This window comes from Xenopus laevis, chromosome 4L (genome assembly GCF_017654675.1).
Source record: "Xenopus laevis strain J_2021 chromosome 4L, Xenopus_laevis_v10.1, whole genome shotgun sequence".
NCBI lineage: Eukaryota > Metazoa > Chordata > Amphibia > Anura > Pipidae > Xenopus > Xenopus laevis.
The window spans coordinates 108500200-108522760 of NC_054377.1; the positions used below are offsets into that span (position 1 = coordinate 108500200).

The 22561-nt window shown below is 40.7% G+C and overlaps 1 protein-coding gene across 2 annotated transcripts in view; it reads right to left on the reverse strand.

The window, feature by feature from the left end:
- Positions 1–515: 515 nt before the first annotated feature.
- kif14.L (kinesin family member 14 L homeolog) overlaps positions 516–22561 on the reverse strand; it is a 39486-nt gene continuing 17440 nt past the window's right edge. For both annotated transcript variants that reach the window (XM_018258671.2, XM_041590606.1), the window contains exons 15-30: positions 22344–22446; positions 17074–17222; positions 16764–16911; positions 16518–16670; positions 15682–15796; positions 15423–15516; positions 14809–14947; positions 14529–14629; positions 12231–12319; positions 10409–10654; positions 9884–10068; positions 9392–9550; positions 6584–6706; positions 4939–5013; positions 3428–3551; positions 516–1972 (exon numbers count right to left, since the gene is read on the reverse strand). In XM_018258671.2, the coding sequence (XP_018114160.1) occupies positions 1674–1972; positions 3428–3551; positions 4939–5013; positions 6584–6706; positions 9392–9550; positions 9884–10068; positions 10409–10654; positions 12231–12319; positions 14529–14629; positions 14809–14947; positions 15423–15516; positions 15682–15796; positions 16518–16670; positions 16764–16911; positions 17074–17222; positions 22344–22446 (2302 nt within the window). In that variant the 3' untranslated portion in view covers positions 516–1673. The remainder of the gene's footprint in view (positions 1973–3427; positions 3552–4938; positions 5014–6583; positions 6707–9391; positions 9551–9883; positions 10069–10408; positions 10655–12230; positions 12320–14528; positions 14630–14808; positions 14948–15422; positions 15517–15681; positions 15797–16517; positions 16671–16763; positions 16912–17073; positions 17223–22343; positions 22447–22561) is intronic.

Consider the following 22561-nt stretch of genomic DNA (forward strand, 5'->3'; position numbering starts at 1 on the left):
CAATCCTTTTGAACAAAGGATTAAGAATGATTACTGAAAGGAATAGTAGCACAAAAATGAGTTTAAAGTAATGAAGATATAACGTAATGTTGCTCTGCACTGGTAAAACTGGTATGTTTGCTTCAGAAATGTTTTTGGGTTACTGTTCCTTTAAACAAGCTGCTTATTCCAGAAGTAGGAAGAGGACTTAAATAATAAAGGATAAATACCCGATCTGGTCACACCTGGAAATTAAGGTTTGTCCTCAAAAACCTGGTTGGCTACCACAAAAAACAAACACAGGCTTAAGCTGGGGGCTTTAGGGAAGCTGACCTGCCTTATTCAAATGCCAATTAGCAGATCTAGTTTGCAGGAAAATGGGGATCAATTCCTGAGAATAGCTCCAATGATGAATCCATATTCTACCAATACATGCATCACACACATACTGTTTAACAGACTCAATAATCTACGGTGGATAAGTGCACGAGTGACACCATAGAATCAGAAATAAAAACTTCAAACAGATTTCAGGCTTTGGTGCCATATAAACGTTTTATTAAATTAGGACAAGCCCGCGACACTCCAGCTGCTGTCCAGCTACAACTCTCTGCACTACCACCACAAGATGGTAGATGCTGAGTGTTACAGTTGAACGGCAGCAAGAAGTCCATGAATAGGACAGCCCTGGTACACATTATAGCGCATTTGATGTTTCAGTGACATAGTGTGCACATTTAATCAACACTGATGTGGAGTTCCAATTCAGTATTTAATATATTATAGAAAATATTCATGATTAACACTAAATAAGCAATGTTCCAACACACGCTGATAGGCTGTACATATAAATGCTGTTCCAAGCCAACATTAGAAGAGGCAGAGTTTCCCTGATGCAGCTATCCCAATGATAATGAACTCTGATTCAGACCCTTGCATGCCTCATTCTATATTGTTCATTGCTAGCTGCTGCTAAAACACCCCGAACTCTTTAGCATAAAGCTTAAGCTAAAATATTTTAAGACCGAAGCTATGGCGGCACCAATGACTAGACCCTTGAACACTGCCCGTTGCTTTTCTATAACTAGGTAGATACAAGGACTTCTAGTTTAACAGCTGTGACAGTTCTTCACTCACATATTATAGAGTTGATGGAAGCCACACTAAGCTAAACATGGGACAGTTCCATATACACATACTTGTAGCCTGTAGTACACAGCCACATCATACCTAGCAAAGGGAGGCTAGGGACCCAAAAGAGTTCTGTTGTTACTGTAAATGCTAAATAGGGTGAATCCCGTTGCATCATTCGCATGAGTCTCTGTTTTCTGTCAGCAGATCATCTGAAGTGCAGTGATATCAAGAAGCCAGACAAGGGCTACTTAAATGGCAGGAGTGTTACTTTCTTCCTTAGTTTAGTTATTTAAAATAATCCTATTTCTGTAAACAAGGCAAAAGTTCCCTAATTAAATGAGGCCATTAGAAACGTGGCAGTTGTAGCCCCAGAGAGAGCTGTTCTCATCTGAGATAAATATATTTTTAAAATGTGGTGTCAAATATTAAATTGTATACATATTTACAAGTGAGGTTTACCAATATAACATAAAAATGTGCCTCCCCCAAAGTCTCAGCCTAAACTAACTGAGGGATTTAACTGTACTGAAGCAGTTGCAGAAACTTGTGGAGAACTAATTTTATACCCATTGTATAGCACTGGGGGAAAATGTATTATGCTGCCAAGTGTGTAAAAGCCGAGCATGCTCATTCCCTTGCTTTCTGTCTGTCCCGGGCCCAACCACTTGCTCTCTGTTTATGCTGGGCCCATCCGCTTGCTCTCTGCAAAAGCTCTGCGTCAGAGACTGCGTGAGTTCTCCCAGCTCTTGTAAACCAATAACTTGAGGTGACAGAGTAAGAAGATTTCTGTTTATCTGAGATGAACATTCAGCAGTGTCATGTATTAATGAGAGAAGAGTGGGGACCTCTGCATCTGCACCTGCAACAAAAGATATTTTAAATGATAAACACAATGTTATTCACTGCATCGCAACATCAATAGGCAAAATATTCTGTATATACATTGTGATTATAAGAGAGTGATTTAAGAAAGCGAATGCTTGATAACTGTTGGCTCATTGCTGTACCCTGGGCATGTCTGCTGGACAGCCAGTGAACATCTGGTATACTTTATATAGCGGATAATATAGGACTACTGTGAAAATAGATTTTTATGTTGAATGGACAAACACACATACAGGCACACACACTATAAAAATGCATTTGTTCTAGTGCCAAATGCAAGTCAAAATGTAAAGAATACCCCCACAGTCATCATGCGCCACCATGATAACTAAAGTACCCCTGATAGGAAAATATAAGGATATTATAAAATTAATTTTATAAATTACAGAGGAATTCCATAACCATATAAAAGCACGAGGGACGAAGGCCAATTGTTTTTATACAGGTCATGGAACTCAAGAGGTGACTTCTAATCTCCTCATATTTTGCAACAGGGGGTACTTTATATATTAATTCAGTAAATCATGTGACAAATGACATCACTAAGCTCCGATTATAACCAATGACATCACTAAGGATATAATTTACAAGATATTCATGGCTCTTGTGTATTATATTCTTATAATACACAAAAGCCAAGAATATCCTGTAAATTATATCCTTATAAACGGTGAGTTCTGATGTCATCAGTTATAAACGGTGAGTTCTGATGTCATTTCTGTCACATGACTCATTGAAATTTGTGTATTATAATAAATAAAGTACCCCCAGTTGCAAAATATGAGGATATTATAAGTTACCTCGGAGTTCCATGACCTGTATAAAAACACTCGGCCTTCGGCCTCGTGTTTTTATATGGTCATGAAACTCCTCGGTAACTTATAATATCCTTATATTTTACAAGAGGGGGTACTTTATTCACTATATAATGGAACATGATCACTTTTTTTTATTTAAGCACTATAACCTTTCATCCTTTATTTACCGCCAATAAAGAGAAAATACATCTATCAAAGAGTTTTATCTTTGTTCTTTGAGGGTGTGTGGGCTTGCCTAGTGTCCCAGTTCAAGTGTATTCCATAAGACATACTGTAGATCCCAACAATATTATAAAAATTAACAGTACAAATCAGTGGGCACACAGGGGTAAAAGGTGCCAGAAAAAAACTCTAACAATCCATGTGATCAAGTAAATAGAGCTATACCATTCTGCTCCGACCTTTCACCCTCATATATTTCCACATATTCAAGTAATACTTGAAGATAGAAGCATTTGTTGCTTCTTGCTATTTTTCTGTAATTTCACCGATACTGAAATCGTTTACACCAGGTGAAGAAGCCTTAAACAGTGACAGGTTATTTACTTATCTGATATAAATATGTATTCCCTTATATATTTGTCTATATAGAGAACACTGTGTTCTATTACCTTCCAGTGCAGAAACTACAACCAGTCTGAGTCTCTCCAAAGTACTTCTGAGATTGCGGAGCCCAATGGTCAAGTCTCTTCGGATACTGAAGGATGAATCTCTAAGCAATATGTCGAAGTTGAGCTACAAACAGAAATGTAAAGGGGTGTACACTGAGATAGGAGCTTTTTGATTAGATTGTAAGCTCTATGGGCAGATACCACCTCCCACCTGTGAATCCTAACACGTGGAACTTAATGTAACTGTGTTTTTAGAAAAGGCTTTTATTTATTATATGGTCAAGGCAACAAACAAACTTATGACAAGGGGCTATATAAACTGTATATTTCTTAAAGGTGCAAGTGTTTGTTTTATTCAAGTTTGCAAACGCCGAAAGAAAAGGAAAAAAAAGAGAGAGAGATAAAGAGTGAGAGTGAAGAGTTGGAAAGTGTTTATAAAGGAAGGTGATAAAAAGGAGAGGGGTCATGGTCTGGGTTGTACTATGATAGATGCAGTTACTGAACTTGAGACTTTGTTTTGATATATGGGCTGTTTAATTTACATCAGACACAGAATTTCTCTAATTTATTCTGACAGCCCCTGCACAGATGAGTTTATGTAAGAGAAAAACAAAGTTCACCAAGTTTTATCAGAAAGTGGGGAGGCAGCATGCTTTGCATTTAAGAAATTGTACCATCCCTGCACAAAAAAACCTCAAATTAAAGCAATATTCTTCTGCCCAGAATTACAGTTTCGATGTACTCCAGAGGACAGGCGGAATATAATGGGCAAGCCCAGAAGACACAAAAATTGAATGTCATGGATGCTTGCCCCAAAACGACTGGGCCGTTAAAAGCATATTAAGGAGTCAGGCAGACATTAGTATAGTACAACACCTAGATAGATTCCTCTCTCCCTAGACAACAGTGAGCTTAAAGCAACAAACATTTCAAATACAAAGAAAGTGTTCAGTGTAAATAGTTAGCTAGCCAAAAATGTAATCTATAAAGACTGGACTGGCTATGGCTGTAAATGTACACAGTAAGACTCTACGCCCTCAGATTGTACTTTTTCACAGAACTGATTTTTTTTGTGGTCTGGCACGTTTTTTGTTTTTCTTCCTTTCCTGGATTTTATCTTTTACACTATTTTAATGTGGTTCACTGGCTAATATAAAGTCACTGGGCTACTACGCTTTATTTTGCAATGTCTGTTCCCCCCCCGTACTAATGTACTGTCAAATGTATGGTGACATATAAAAGTAGCATTACATAAAGACATACAAATACTTAGCTAATGAGCTATGCAGATAGTCGTTTGGTGCTCAGACACTCTACAATCAGACTGGCCCCATGCAGGATTCATTTTTTAGAGCCTCCCCCCATACTTATTTTAAATACATATTCTTCTCTGAGCTTGTTTATTCCAGTTTGTACCGAACTGTTTTCTCATTCTATTTCTTCTTTATTTTAGGCTGCATTGCTGAATCTAGTAATCCCCCCAAAATTATACATTGAAAATACTAACATACCTTTACACAGTCTGCCAAGCATTTTTGTAGGAAGGTGGTTAATTTGATTATATTCCTCTTGATTTCTGTAAGATGCTATTTAGGAGAGAAACAGATGAGACCATTATGAGCTTCTTTCTGCTATTTAACTATTTCACTACACCATAAGTAGATACCACTTATGGTGTAGTGAGATAGAGATGCTTCCTGGCAAACTACTGTTTGCTTAAAGGGGACCCGTCACCCAAAAAAAGAATATTCAAAATCCTATTTTATTACATTAGTCAAGCAAAATGAACTTTAATTACACTATATACATTATTTGAATCTTGTTTCCTTCAGTCTGGGAATTCATAATTATAGCAAGCAGGCAGGAGCCTATTTGTGGACACTGATATTAAGACAAGCCTTGTATCATCTCAGAATCTTATTTGTGCACCAAAATGGGGGACACACCTCATACCCAGACTGTCAGTAGCCACATTGTTCACATCTCATACAAACTGCTGGAGGGCACCGGCATTGTGTCACTGTATATAGCCAACATATTCATCTTAGAGTGATCCTGAGTTTCCCGTCTCCTGCTGTATTCTGCCTTCCCTGTATGTGCCATACTCTGCCTCCCATATGCTCCCTGTGTGTGCCATACTCTGCTTCCCATATGCGCCCTGTGTGTGCCATACTCTGCCTGCCCTATGATACTGCGTGCCCTACTCGGCCTGTGTGTGTCATATTTTGCCTGCCCTATGCTCCATGTGTGATGTATGTTGCTAGGGTCCCCTTAGGTGTTTAATCATGTGCTGTTTTGTCCAGAGGGGATGAGGCATATGGATTTACGGGTATGTTTTAATATGACTTACATTTTTCACATGAGTGATAAGAGATATGCCCGCAGCAATGTTCCCTCTAATTTCTTCTCGGCTATGTGTGCAAAGAAATTCTTTTGTGCGTACATTTGATCTTTTGCGTGCAGTTTTAAAAAACTATGTGCTCAGGTCAGAATTCTTACAAAAATTTTGCATTTTCACACAAAATTCTTTGTACTCACCACCTTAGAGGGAACATTGCCTTGCAGTGAGCACCAACCATTTGGTTTTTTAGTGTGCTACCATTATTAATGTGGACATGGTCTCAAAACTTCTTGTGGTTACATGGGTGTGGTTTAAAGTGGGTGTGGTTTAAAAAACATGAAGTGGTCAACACAGGCCTATTATCGGCCCTCCATCACGTAGGCCAGAAAACTTCTGACCCTCAGTAGCACAGAAGTTGGACAGCACTGCTTTATATAAAAGCTATTCATTTGAAACACTTCAGTTGATTTGCACACAGCACAAATCATAGCAGGTGGTGCAGTTTTGAAACTTGTGGAAAGGATGAGCCTCCAAGCAAAACAGGTAAGCAATGGTGCAAAGGTTTCAATGTTGAATCTGATCTACAAAAATATTACATTCAATCAAATAACTGATTCGAAAGCCATTATTTTGAGCAAGTGAAAGAGCTATGCAACATAGAAAAAAACTGTACATATCTTCATAAAAGGTGATAGAGCTTCTTCAGTAGAACTTACACATTTACAAATTCAGAGCATTTACCAAACCTTGCTCTGGATTAGAAGCAAATGTCTTACACTATCACATTTACGTGTATCAGCAAAAGGCCCATTTACCTGTTCTCGAACAAAGATTCTCTGAATTTGAGTGTGTATATCATGTGCAGCTTTCAGTACGGACTCCACAATGCATTGTAGCCCAGTGCGCAGACCTTCACTAACTGAATGAGAAAATGATGTCTGAAACGGAAATATAATTGGACTCAGAATAAAGTGAAACACCTTCACATGCAGATTCTCAAAAAGCAAGTGTTTAGTTACATTTAAAGGAAACATACAACTAAAAACCCATCCTAATCCCCCCCTTCCCTCAAAAACGAAATAAATAAAAACTTTAAAAAAAACCCATCCTAATACTGTAAGCAATACTGAACAATATATGGTATTGGTTTTACTGGAGCTCCCAATATAGCTTCGCTGGTCCCTGTTTCAAAGAAAGGGTGGGTGTGTCCTAACAGTTTTACTAACAGTACTGCCAGAGTAGCAGCAGGATAGCCAATCACAGCCCAGCAGTCACACAAGCAAAGACAGGCTTTGGCTCCCTATTAGGTCCTGCTAGCTGCTGATTGGTTCCTATCCTACAGTTCAATGTGCTAAGTGCCACTTGCTCCTCTGCACAGCCTGGAAAAACAGGATTTTTTGATACTCGCCGTTAAATCCGTTTCTCTGTAGTGGATATGGGGATATAGGGAATGACTGGGGTTAAACTCCACCCTCCAGGAGGTAGGACACTTGGAATATATAATTAATGGGCGTTCAGGGGCTCTGGTTTAACCCCACACTGCACTAACCTATTCAGTTTGTACCTGAACAGAATTAATAACTCAACTTGCAGAACTTGTAAATCAGGGAATTATTCCCTCATGGACCAACGTAGTCAACATGTCGCAGTAAGGACGGGAAGCCTTGTGTCCCCCTATCGATTACAGAGAAATGGATTTAACGGTGAGTATCAAAACATCCTGTTTTCTCTGTCGTCTCAGGGGGACACAGGGAACGACTGGGGACTTAACAAAGCAGCCCCAAAAACAGCAGGGTGGGAATGAGAAATATATGTTATTGCACCACTGAGTGCAACACCTTGCGGCCAAAGGAGGCCTCTGCTGAGGAAAACATGTCTAGACTTCAAAATTTAGTGAATGTATGCACGGACGACCAGGTAGCTGCTCTGCAGATCTGATCCAGGGAAGCCGAATTGTGCCACGCCCAGGAAGCTCCCACTGATCTTGTGGAGTGTGCTCAGACACCCTCTGGTGGAGAGTTTTCCTTTGAAGTGTATGTCTCTCTGAGCTATCGTGCAATAAGTCTTGGAGACTGCCATGCCTCATCGAGACTACGAACAGCGTTTGGGAGCGTTGAAAGGACTTGGATTTCTCCTGGTCCAACGAAGAGCTCTGTCCACATCCAAATTGTGAAGTCACTGGTCCTTATTGTTATTGGGTTCCGGACATAAAGATGGCACCACAATTTCATGTGAAATGAAGACTCGACCTTTGGTAGGAATGATGGAGCTGGGTGCAAAACAGCTTTGTACTTGTGGAAGACTAGGAATGAGGGATCACAAGATAACGCACTGAGATCCGAAACCAGTCTGGCCGATGAAATTGCCACCAAAAACACTACCTTCCAGATGAGCCACTTGTCAGAAATAGTCGCCAAGGGCTCAAAAGGAGGATCCAGTAGAGCCTCCAGTACCAGATTGAGATCTCATCCTGGAATCGGAGGACCAAATGGTAGTACGACATGAGCTACTCCCTGCAAAAACATACGGACAGACTCATCCAGAGCTAGGCGTAACTGGAAGAGAGCCAGCATCGCTGAAACCTGTGCCTTCAATAAACTCCGCTTTGGACCCAACTGAAGGCCCCATTGTAGTAAGGATAGAATTCTTGGAATGGTGCACTCAAGAAAAGGTAGGTAACCTGGGGGTGCCCCAGTCACTCCAGGGAGGTCACATGGTGGTGGCACCCCGAGGAAGCTCTGTGAGCTGCCTGGTTTGCAGCGGATCGCTGGGCGGGAGAATGTGTTCCACCTAAGGCGCGGTAAAAGAGTATAATATATTGGCATATACTTGTTTCCTACATAATATCTCTCCTTTATGAATCTATTAAGCATAGAAGAAACATTCAAAATTCTGTTCTGTTCAGGGCCTAAACCAAGGCTGCAGCCTTATTCCTGCAGCCACTTACAATATGCATTAAAGGGATCCTGTCATCAGAAAACATGTTTTTTTTCAAAACGCATCAGTTAATAGTGCTACTCCAGCAGACTTCTGCACTGAAATCCATTTCTCTAAAGAGCAAACAGATTTTTTTTATATTCAATTTTAAAATCTGACATGGGGCTAGACATTTTGTCAATTTCCCAGCTGCCCCCAGTCATGTGACTTGTGCCTGCACTTTAGAAGAGAAATACTTTCTGGCAGGCTGCTGTTTTTCCTTCTCAATGTAACTGAATGTGTCTCAGTGGGACATGGGTTTTTACTATTAAGTATTGTTCTTAGATCTGCCAGGCAGCTGTTATCTTGTGTTAGGGAGCTGTTATCAGGTTACCTTCCCATTGTTCTTTTGTTTGGCTGCTGGGGGGGGGATATCACTCCAACTTGTAGTACAGCAGTAAAGAGTGATTGAAGTTTATCAAAGCACAAGTCACATGACTTGGGGCAGCTGGAAAATTGACAATATGTCTAGCCCCATGTCAGATTTCAAAATTGAATATAAAAAAATCTGATTGCTCTTTTGAGAAATGGATTTTTTTCCCATGACAGTTTCCCTTTAAGAATCATGGTCTAAGCTCAAAGGAGGTAACTATATAAAAAAGTATTATAGCTAGGAAGCACAAGAGGTAACAACAACAACATTTTACCTCAAGTCCCTTCTCATCTTTTAATTCCACTTCTAGGAAACGCAATTCTGTATTTGTGAGTGCTGCCAGATGTCCAATGTTCTGTAGTATTTGCTCTGCTATGTGAGAAGACTTGTCTTTTGCTTCTGTAACCATAGAGGATATATCTGAGGCGCAACCCTAAAGGAGTGAAAATAATATTAAGCAAGGTCATACCAATAGATAAGGCATTATGTTTGCATATTACAGTTGCTGCAGTAAATGGTAGACAAAGCAGTTGGTGCTACTAGCTGTTGTACAAAGTAGGCATCATGCATCATCATTGTGTTTGAAGGATTTTCGAAAGAGATGGATAGGGTCTATCCATTTTCCCTGATGACTGAATCCCCTCTCACTGCAACCTGTCCAGCCTCTAATGTTATAATAAAGCGACAAGTTACAAGGAACACAACACAGCATTTTTCTCCCAAGCCATTATTTGTACATGAATGATCATCTTGGGGCCATGTTTACCTGTAATAGCAACTGAAGATACCCTCCAAGCTTTTTAATGTAAAGGCTCAAGTTATCAGCAGGTTTACTCAATTCCTGACTCTCTGGCAAAAGACTGGGCCAATGCTTGTTTAGCACAACCAGTTGCTGAAAAGCAGATGTCAGCTGTACACTGTGGGACTGGGCCTCACGATTAACCACAAACACTGGTGAAGAAACGACATTATAGCAAAGTTAAATGAAATAACCAAATAATCATTTTATGAAATATGTGTGAGTACAGTAGTCCAAGTAATAAAAAAATACAGTTCTGCTATACAATGAAGATTTCATTTATATGAAACAAAATGGAAAAAATAGACAAATGCATCCTTGTGGCTGATAAAGTAAAAACTATTGTCTAAAATAGTCAGCTAGCAAAGTCTATGGCAATCCTGCCTTCTAGACACAACTAATTTCATTGGCAACTTGCTTACAATATTATATTTCCGTTGACAATTAACTGTGACTTGCATTACAAATATTATCTAAAAACATCTTACTTACACATATCGGTGCTGTCATCTTTTTGTTGCTCAAACGCCAGAGACACACTTCGGACCCCAATACATACTCTTTTCATACTGTCGATCATGCTGTCAGCCATACTACTTTCATCCACATGACTCCGGCCCAAATAATCCAGGGCAGAACCTATTAAATCCTTACAGATTCCGGGCAAATGGGAATCAGGGGGATTTGAGGTGACACTGTTGGAACATGACAGAAAGCTGCTGGATTTGTTCATCAGACCTGTTAATAGGAAAAGAAGAAAGGGTATATATCAGACTTCTGTGTTCAATTCGATTAAGCCTTACAAGACTATAAATGATGCTAAGGAAAGGCATCATGGCCAGCACAATCCATTTTCTGGATAACTCTACACTGGCAATATTATCCACACTCAGTATGATTGTTCGCTTGCAGGATTTTTCAGTTGTAAAAATGAGTTTTAGTTCCAGTATCAGTCAACTTGTAATATTAATGGGTAAGGGAGACACACAGAGCAAACAATGCTGTTGTATAGAGCCATGATGGTGCCATTTACAAGGACAGTTTTGACTATAGACCTGTTTTTTCATTTTGTTTGCGGACAGCTCTGTGGGATTTAATCATCTTCCACCAGTTGTTAAATCTAAGGTCATTTGCATTTTATTACAATGTAAACTAATATTCTAAGCCAGTTTGCAATAGCTCATTTTTATTTTTTGCGTTTGTTTTAATTATTTAGTTTGTTGTCCCACAGTTCTCCAATTTGACATTTCAGCAGCTATCTGGCTGCTAGGATCTAATTCACCATACCTTAAGTGTAAACTACCCCTTTAAAGGAGACGAAAAGGTAAAATCACAGGCAATTGGCAAGTTGTTAGGCACCGCTGCAGTTCTTTATAAAGCGCACCAGTCTGGGGTACTGTTTCTTTTATCCTTCCATGTGTCCCCTGTGCCAAGTTTAGTTGACTGCATGCACAGTACAGAAATCTCTGAGAAAAATCTGTACTCAAAAGGAAGGGGGGTGTCTGGATATCCAAAAAAAAACAACATGGAAGCACAGCACTCCTGGGCTGGTGCATTTTTGAAGTAGAGAAGTGCAGCCAAGGGTAGCAGTGGTGTTACTGCTCAACTGCTCCCAAAAGTGCTACAAAAGACTGGGCTCTATAGGAGATGGCGTTGAAAGAGTTTGGAGCTTTCTGAATAATGGGTTTCCAGAAAAGGGACCCCATAATTATACTTAAAAGTGTGAAACAGCATTAAAAATCAGGGTGATAAGAAACACACTCAGTTTTAAAAGAAGCAACTTTAAAAACTTATAGCTGGTACAGTGTATAATAGAATGCGAAGACAGACACATTAATAGACAAAGATAAATGCCTTACAGAAACTAAGGTTATAGTAATTGTTGGGTTTAGGAAGGATTTTTGACACATCTACAAGTAAGAGTTTTTTTTAAAAATAGCCCAAATCAATAAGTTGAAAGCAAGCATGGGTTTTCCATTTGGACTTGTCACAAAAGGGACCAATATTATAAGGAAAAGCCATATAATAAGGAAAAGCGGGGAGCCAAAAGCAACTAGCAGCATTTAATGTAAGGTTTGCAAAGATTTCATAAAATATTGGGTTACATGCAGACAAAGTTATCTATGTATCAAATTTCAACAGGTTACAAAGAACTTTTAACTTTTTATGTAACAAATGTAAAAAAATAAAAAAAGATTGTTTAAGGATCTGTGAATGAATTTAAAATGCAACTATTGTGTGTCTTATGGTTATGATGCTACATTAACAATTTTACTTTGAACCAAATACAAATAGCTATATCAAGTGTAATTACCGGACGTATGTCCCGACTGTAAACTCTGGATTGGATGGACTCGTATTTCATACAAACACCCAGAAATCCTCCTATTCTTCATTAAACTTCTGCAAAAAAACAGACAGCAAGAACACTACTTAGCAGACAAAATAATAGCAAAATGTAATCAATGAATATAAAAATATATCCTTCCTTAATCGGGTAAATGTTTAAACCCCCTGCTGGGCTTCTGTGCAAGTGATGTAACGATCACCTCGTTAGGTCATCACCTAAACAACCAGTTTTGATACCTACAAGGCACAGATGATTTCTATGCGGAGTATAGGGATAACACACACTGAAAGAGTTAATTGCGATGGAGGTGAAAACTAACCCTAAAAAGTTTTTTAAATATATTAATAGTAAAAAGATGCAAGTTGAGAGTGTTGCTCCATTAAATAATGGTACCAGTATGGTTGTAACAGATACAGAAAAGGCAAATGTGTTAAATCAGTTCTTTTCTTCAGTGTATACAATAGAGGAGTCTGAGTTCCCAGGTTCACTTTATAGCTGCACAAATGGTTCAGCTCAATCTAGTCAGTGGCTGACTCAGGATATGATTCATAAAGCTTTAATACAAATTAATGCAAACAAGGCTCCAGGGCCAGATGGCATGCACCCCTGGGTTCTAAGAGAGCTTAGTTCAGTTTTAGACCAGCCCCTATTTCTGATTTTCTCAGATTCACTGTCATCTGGTATGGTGCCTATGGATTGGAGAAAAGCTGATGTTATTCCAATATTTAAAAAGGGATTACGATCTCAGCCTGGCAATTATAGGCCAGTAAGCTTGACATCTGTGGTGGGCAAATTATTTGAAGGCTTGTTAAGGGATCACATTCAAAATGTTGTCCTAGTGAATGGCATTATGAGCAGCAATCAGCATGGCTTTATGAAGGATAGGTCATGTCAGACAAATTTGATTGCTTTTTATGATGAGGTAGGTAATATGCTGGACAGTGGGGGGGGGGCCGTAGATGTGATCTATTTGGATTTTGCCAAAGCGTTTGATACTGTGCCCCACAAACGACTGCTTTCTAAACTAAGGTCTGTTGGGCTTAATGAAGTTGTTTGCACATGGATAGGAAACTGGCTACAGGATCGGGTACAGAGGGTGGTTGTTAATGGTACATTCTCTGCTTGGAGTAAGGTTCTTAGTGGGGTCCCCCAGGGCTTGGTATTGGGTCCACTTTTATTTAACTTGTTCATTAATGACTTAGGGGAGGGTATTGTAAGTAATGTATCAGTGTTTGCAGATGACACAAATATCCAGCCCAATTAATTCCATCCAAGATGTGGCATCCTTGCAACATGATCTTGACAAACTGGCAATCTGGGCAGCTAAGTGGCAAATGAGATTCAATGTTCATAAATGTAAAGTCATGCACCTGGGATGTAAAAATATCCAATCTTAATGGGACTGCACTAGGCAAATCCATTATGGAAAAGGACCTTGGAGTCCTTGTAGATGATAAACTTGGCTGTAGCAAGCAATGCCAGTCATCAGCATCAAGGGCAAATAAGGTCTTGAGCTGTATTAAAAGGGGCATAGAGTCACGGGAGGAGGGGGTCATATTTCCACTGTATAGAGCACTTGTAAGAATTTGCCGTACAGTTTTTGTTTCCATCACTCAAACAGGACATTATTGTATTAGAGAGGGTACAGAGAAGGGCAACTAAGCTGGTGAAAGGTATGGAAAATCTTAGCTATGAGGAAAGACTGGGCAAATTGGGGATGTTCACGCTGGAGAAGAGGCGCTTAAGGGGTGATGTGATAACTATGTATAAATATATAAGGGGATCATATAATAATCTCTCTAATGCTTTATTTACCAGTAGGTCCTTCCAGCTGACAAAAAGGTCACCCATTCCGATTAGAAGAAAAGAGGTTCCGCCTAAATATTCAGAAGGGTTTTTTTACAGTGAGAGCTGAAGATGTGGAATTCTCTCCCTGAATCAGTTGTACAGGCTGATACATTAGATAGCTTTAAGAAGGGTTTGGATGGCTTTTTAGCAAGTGAGGGAATACAGGGTTATGGAAGATAGCTCATAGTACAAGTTGATCCAGGGACTAATCCGATTGCCATTTTGGAGTCAGGAAGGAATTTTTCCCCCCTCTGAGGCAAATTGGTGAGGCATCAGATGGGTTTTTTGCCTTCCTCTGCATCAACTGGCGGTTAGGCAGTTACTATGTTACTATGTAAATTTCAAGAGGCTTATATTTTTTCAACATGAGGGGAATATCTTACAGTCTAGGGTTATACATTTATTGTAACTTACTTGCGCCGGGAAAATTTGGAAACTGAAGAATTTGACAAGTCTGGCTCCCATTCATCTCCTGGATCATAAAACACATCATCGTCCTTGGTACTCCCATGGTTCTGCACAAAGAGGAGGCAAAATTGCATTGCTCACAAGATATTCTATCCCAGGTGTACACAAAAGGGCATTAAAGCAATAGTAACAGTTGACTCCACATGTACCAATCTTTTAAAAATAATACGTTTATTTCACAAATACAACCCTTATCCAACTTGAAAAGAGTCTAACGGGCACTCACCTCATACAAATCTTTCATAGCTGCCAACTTGTATTCAAACTTGTCCAAGCTCCAGTACGTCACAATTCCCAGCTTGAGATTTTTCACTTGTATTTGTACTGGACTTGTAGGCAGATTTTCCTTATCTGTTACATCATGCCTGAAACAATATTACTTGTTTTAAATAAACATCCTCAAATGAAGAGCAGGTTAGGTCTGTATTTAGTTGTATAAGCAGGGCTTGAGCTAAACAAAATTTTTTTTGCACTAAACAGAGCAAAACCCCAAAATTTAATTCCCATTCCACTTCCTGGTTCAAACAAGCAAACTCAAAACAAATAAGCAGTCTACTAAGAAGCCCTTTGTACAAACAATCACCTCTCTCTCCCCCAACTACAGCCTGCTATGCTTTGAGATAAGCAGCAGCTCATTATACAGAGAGCATCTCAGGGAACTAGAAATTTGTTTTGATTGCATTTGTATGAACCAGAAAGTAGAATGTGGCTTTATTTTTTGCCCTGTTTAGTGCAAAAAGTACAAAAATTTACAAAATGTATAAAACAGTGGGGCATTAGTTCACTACTCCACTTGTACCTACAGAAAGAAGGTAAGATACAATGGACCCATGTTCTTACCTGCTAAATACTGTGTGCTTCTTTAATTTGCTGCTGATACTGTTGGCCTCCTGAATCATCACAGAAAGCTTCATATTGTTCCAAGTTGGTTGTACTGGAAAAATAAGCACATAAACAATACAGAATTAGCACATAAAAGCTCTCGACAAGGTAGGATCCCATAAAAATCCAGAGAACCTACAAAGCGGTTTTACAAACCAAGAGTGCAGGTAACCTACATATAAAGGATGAGTTCTGCCACTAATTTGTTTCCACTTACCAGCCCGAGTGTTCCTATCTTGTTGAAGCATCTGCACTTCTTTAGCAATTTTCTGCTTCTCTGCCTCCAGAGCTTGCAGGATCTTGGCGTGCCGAACTGTGTGATCTTCTAGAGCCTGCACAGGTGACAAATAACCATTGTCAATGGGAACTACCATTTTAAACTGCAGCTGTTGTGTAATGAAAGGCACAAAGTTGCTTTTAAATGGCTGATTGATTGCTATGCCATAAGTGCTATGTCTTACTAGAAGAGTGTTTTCCATATGGCATCCGAACACTGTGCTTTTTCATCTTAATGACATATATATATATATATATATATATATATATATATATATATATATATATATATATATATATATATATATATATATATATATATATATATATATATATATATATATGGGATGCACCAAATCCAGGATTCGGCCGAATCCTTCTGTCCAGCTGAACCGAATCCTAAATTGCATATGCAAATTAGGGGCGGGTAGGGAAATTGTGTGACTTTTTGTCAGAAAACAAGGAAGTAAAAAATGGTTTCCCCTTCCCACCCATTCGGCCGAATATTTAGCAAAGTGGATTCGGTGCATCCCCAAACGTCGGATTGTGATGTAAGAAATAAAAGTTGTTATATTTTGAAATGAAAATGAGAGTGCGGATCCTCTATTACCTATATATATATATATATATATATATATATATATATATATATATATATATATATATATATATATATATATATATATATATATATATATAGACTACCAATACAAAACATATTGCATTTAAATAAACAGGTACAACTAAACACAAGTTTTGTTCTTCCAACTTTTGTACCTGTTTTGTTGCAAGTGTCTCCATTTCTAATCGCTTTTTGTTAAACTGAACTTCCTGCTGAAGGTGAATTTTCACCTCCTCCAGCTCCTGGATTCGTGTAGTTGCCCTCTTGCTGTTCATCTCCTGCAACTGTTTTTTTTGGCTCTCTTTCTTCTGTTTGGAGAGACCAGAATAACATAGGTGTGACAGTGCTACAGTGGGCAGACAAAGGAAATATATCTATGGAGGTAAAATATCACCCAATACCAGCTGTGCTTCCAAATCCTTGATCTTCTCTTCATAGACAGATTTCTGAAAAGTGAGTTCCTGCTGGGCCATCTCTTTGGCAATCTGTATACCTTTCATCATTTCCTCCTTGGCTCTTAGACGAGCCTCTTCAATCTCTTCCGCTAGCCTGATCCAAACAATGGAACAAATAACTACAAGGATAAATTAACAACAACCCATGAAGTTGCAGGGAAAACTATTTCAAAAAGAAAAGGCTCACAAATACATGAATGTTTTCAGGTCAAGCAATCTGATCAATAGGCCCTGATGGTATTATGATATCACTTACTGAGAACGCTGGGCTGAAAGGAGCTCATTTTTGGCAAACTCAAAGTCTTTAGGTCCATCAGAGACTTGAGTTGTTGTATTTAGCCTGTTGACCTCCATGGGATGGTTAACCCTGAAGTAATGATGTCCTCCCAGTATCAAGCGATCACCCTGGAAAAGACAGCATGGAGAATTCAATCAAGCAGTGTTATAACAGGAGTTATACTTTTGAGAAAAACCATCAGACACAATACAGCATAGGAGCATATTAACGTATAGTAACAACAATATAGTAGACGAGATTAAAAAAAGATTCACACCCATCCATTTTAATGTTTTTTGTTGACATGCCTAACTGCTAGTTAAAAAAAAGTTCCTTTTAGTAACCCTGTATTTCTCTTGCCTAGATTGGGGGACACAGGCACCATGGGGATTAAGATCCTGTTGCTTGGAGAAAGGACACTAAAAGGTTAAAGTAGCTCCTCCTAATGCTCTAGGCTTCACCCCATGAATATTTCCTCGATCCTCAGTTTTCTTTTAGTGTCCTCAGAAGGAGGATGGACGCTACATGGCTGGAGAAGTGGTACAGATTCATTCTAGTACCATGCCAATACAGGGGCCAGAGTTGATCATTCCAGAGCCCCTCCAGTCAAAAATGACAATACATGGATGTGCTCATAGCCTTTCCACTCTACAGAGGCTGCAGGTATCCCCCCACTACCCTGTGTACTTGGTTCCCGCTTCCCGGAGGCTGCACCAGTGGCCTAGTACCAATTACCTAGGAAAGTACACATGGCTGGCTGAGGAGGTAAGCTATTCCCTCCTCCCTGCCCAACCTCTGTCTCTCTCTATTACTCTCCTATCTAGATACACACGAGTGTCCCTGCCAGCGATTCTGCACTGGTCCCCCCCCCCAGATTACATCCTTAGGGAGTACTCCCACAAGGGATCCCAGGTGGGTCTACCTTCACGGCACTCATCATACTTTTGCGCCTAATTTTCAAGCAGAGAAGGCATGGGCGCCATTTTGTTGAGATCTTCCTCTGCCACATCCCTTAAACGTGTCTACTTCACGATGGTGGACGCTTACGCAGGCAACATCTTAATAGGGTACACACTTCTCAGAACGCCCGGGAAACTTCACTTGCTCTCCTGACAACCAGCGGTGCCATAACTGTGTATCACAGGCTTACGAAGGATTACGATTCTCTTATGCAGCGTCACTTCTTAGGGGCGCAACAGGAGGAACAGTACTTTTCCCTACAGGCTAACCACTTCACTTCCAGCCCAATTACATATATGTCTATTGTGACTCCACAGATCTATACTGACACAAAAAGGGGGAGTATCCCTTTCCCTTTGGGCTCTCATTACCAGCCGCTCCAAAATCCCAGCTTAGGGGGTGTTAGCTCAGATCCATCATGACAGACAGGGTAGAGGAGCAGTCCCTTACACAGCAGGCAACTGCTCGCACTACTCCCACAGTTTCCTTTTTTGCATGTGCTTCTTGCAAGCAAAAATTACCTACTGCTTCGACTGAGCCGCTGTGTGGCTCCTGTAAAAACCTTACAATAGCCACTGCATCTTTGCAACTCAATGCAGCCCTACCAACCAGCTCTGCAACAGCTACGGCTAACCAAAAGAGCTCAAACTCATCCTTCAAGGATCCTATTGACAAGCGACTTGAGGGTTTCTGCAAGATATTCACAGCAACAGGAGGAGCCCTCCAACCAATCTTTGCCATGGCTTGGGTATCCAGAGCAATGGAGGTCTGGGTGGAACAGGTTGCACACCTCATTGGATCAGAAGATCCCTCCACAGACCTCCTCCTGGCACAGATAGCAGACGCAAACACATACATTTGCGACGTGGCACTTGACGCAGCTAAGCTCGTAGCAAGGGCCTTGGCACAATCAATTGCAGCCAAACGTTCGGACGGTCCCTCCGAAAGAGAGGGGTTTCGGGTTCTACTCAAATCTGTACTTTATAGTATAGTACCCAAGAAGGATGGCTCCTTTCGTCTGGTCCTAGACCTAAAGGCACTCAGACCACGTCAAAAAACAGCACTTCAAGGTGGAATCCATCCAATCTGTGTTATTGTCCATGGAAATTGAGGAGTTCATGGCAGTGATTGACGTTACATCATACATCCCAATCAACACAGATTTCTCCACCATAGCAGACGAACATTAGCAGCACGTGGCACTCCCTTTCGGGCTGTACTCCGCGCCAAGGTTATTCACAAAGATCCATGCTGTCCAACTTCTGTGGTACCGAGGGCCAAAATGTTCCTGGCCTATGTGGTGGAGGGCAGATAATGGAAGTCAGTGTTGGCCATGCCCCCTTTTAAACCACACCCACTGTAAACCACACCCATGTTACCACAAGAACTTTAAAGGTCATATCCACATTAACGGTGGTAGCACACCAAAAAACCAAATGGTTGGTGCTCACTGCAGGAAAATCCCTCATCACTCATATGTGAAAAATTGAAGTTATGTTAAAAACATACGCTTAAATCCATATGCCACATCATCCCCTGTGGATAATACAACAACCCCCAACACATGATTAAACCCCTTAGGGGCCCTTAACAACAATTTTCAAATGCTAACAAACCCCTAACAGGCTTACATCCCACAGGTAGCGTAGGGCAAGCAGAGAATGGCACACCCAAGCAGCACTGGGCAAGCAGAGAATGGCACACACAAGCAGCACTGGGCAAGCAGAGAGTTGGACACACAAGCAGCACTGGGCAAGCAGAGAATGGCACACACAAACAGCACTGGGCAAGCAGAGAATGGCACACACAAGCAGCACTGGGCAAGCAGAGAATGGCACACACAAGCAACACTGGGCAAGCAAGAGAATGGCACACACAAGCAGCACTGGGCAAGCAGAGAATGCACACACAAGCAACACTGAGTAAGCAGAGAATGGCACACACAAGTAGCACTGAGTAAGCAGAGAATGCACACACAAGCAACACTGAGTAAGCAGAGAATGGCACACACAAGTAGCACTGAGTAAGCAGAGAATGACACACAAGCAGCACTGGGCAAGCAGAGAATGGCACACACAAGCAGCACTGAGTCAGCAGAGAATGGCACACACAAGCAGCACTGGGATTTAATGGCATCCAGGTACAACAACAAACTGCTGGGGTTCATCACAAGAAGCAACGACCCACTAGCCTTAGCTGTGGAAGCACTGGTAATTCCGTGGCAGTTTCACCTCCTTGCACTTCTGGCAAGGGTCATAAAGAAAAGACGACAAGGGTAGAGAAGGGGTAGAGACCATTCTAGTGGCACCATTCTGGCCGGGCCACACTTGATTCGCAGATCTAATAAGTTTGGTAGTGGACGTACCATTCCATCTTCCAGACAGAAGAGCTGTTGTCCCAGGGACCCATCCTACACCCGAATTTACCTAGGCTGGGTTTAACGGTATGGCACTTGAAGCCCTAATTCTAACAAGATCAGGAGTTCCACAGGAGGCCATACCGACCCTACTAAGAGCCAGAAAGCCTGTCTTGGCTCAGATCTATCACAGGATATATATCCTGGTGTGAGTCAGAAACCCACAGTCCTGGAACAAAGGTAGTCTATTGTTATCAAGGTAGTATTTCTTCTTGCCATTACTTCTGCTAGGCAAGTTTCAGAACTGGCAGCTCTATCATGTCGTACACTTTACAGAAGGATATGGCAGTGTTGAGACCAACCCCAGAATTCCTACCGAAAGTGGTGTAAGAGTACCATCTTAACCAGGACCTCGTGGCACAAAGCTCGAAAAGAAACTACACAACCTAGATGTGGTTTGTTCCCTCAGATCACATACCAGGGCTACCAAGAGCATCAGGAGGGTGGACAATCTATTTGTCCTACCAGAAGGACAAAGAAAGGGCCTCAAGGCTTCTAAGGCCACCATAGCAAGATGGATTAGGTTGGCTATCCTAAAGGCCTATGAGGTTCAAGGTCAGGCCACACCCTCTGGAGTCCAGGCTCATTCTACTCGTTCACTCAGTACTTCTTGGGCGATTCGCCAGCAAGCTTCAGCCGAACAGTTTTGTAGGGCAGCAGTTTGGTCATCCATTCACACCTTTTCCAAATTCTACAAGGTGCACACATTTGCCTCAACCGAAGCGAGCTTCGGGAGGAAAGTGTTGCAGGCAGTTATTCCCTGAACACTAGGGGTTACTAGTCCCGCCCTCATGGGTAGCTTTGGGACATCCCCATGGCACCTGTGTCCCCCAATCTAGGCAAGAGAAAAATAGATTTTTGTACTTACCGTTAAATCCTTTACTCTTGTCCTACATTGGGGGACACAGGCCTTCCCCCCCTGTATAGTTAAACCAGTTTTTTTTTTGTTCAAAAACTCAGAAAACTTGAGGACTGAGGAAGTAGGCAGGGGATGAAGCCCAGAGCAGGAGGAGAAGCCACTTAAACCTTTTAATGTCCTTTCTCCAAGCAACAGGATCTTCATCCCCATTGTCCGTGTCCCCCAATTTAGAACAAGAGAAAAGGATTTAACGCAAGTACAAAAACCTATTTATTTCTGCCATCTTATATAATGAGATCTGTTAAGAATTAAACTTGATGACAAGTGTCAAACTAAATACAAAATACATAACTAATAAGGTTAAATCTGCTCCGTCGGTTTTGATTTAATAACAATACCAACCTATAAAAAAAACGAAACCCTAGCCTGCCCCCTCCAAACTCCTTCCCTGCAACATCTTTTCCCCGTGTGCCGACCTGCCATAAATCTGCAGAGTTGCGCAGCAGAGTTCAAAGGCACCATCATCCACGGTCTACGGATGCCCTTGTGTTAGTTCACCAACATGGATCTTACAGGAGCATTCACACCTAAATCTATGTCCTGAATCAGCATCGACTATGCATTGCACCCACAAGATCTGTAATGGCATACTGACAGAAAAGGATCTGAAGATGGGGGATAATGGCCCCATTTAAACTCTGCTGCACAATTCTGCAGATTTATAGCAGGTCAGCACACAGGAGAACTTTTCAACAGAATAGATGTTGCAGCGAGGAATCTTGTAGGAGCGGAGGATGGGTTAGGGTTTAGTTCTCCTTTATTAAAATTATCATTTACTGTTAGACAGCAATCTAGCAAATAATTAGATGTTTCTTAAACAAAATAAAGGAAAGATGTAGCTATCAAGCAAGGATGGAAGTCTCTCCTATTGACATAAAGTAGGCAACTCTGCTTATTAAACCTTTCTTATTCTGTTAACCAACCCTTAACTAAATAGTTAATTGGTCAACTCACATGGTGTAGAATGGTCGATCCTGAAATCTGGTTTCCATTGACATATGTTTTAGCATCTCCAGAAGGTATTATACACACAATGTTTTCATTGTTGGTGATAATGCTACAACAAAGAAAGCAAATGAAGAAAAAATCTCAGGTTAAAATGTTTTATTAATATATCTTCCCAGTTGCCCTCTCTGAACATGTTTCAGTTTCATTTCAGACCCTAGATGCAC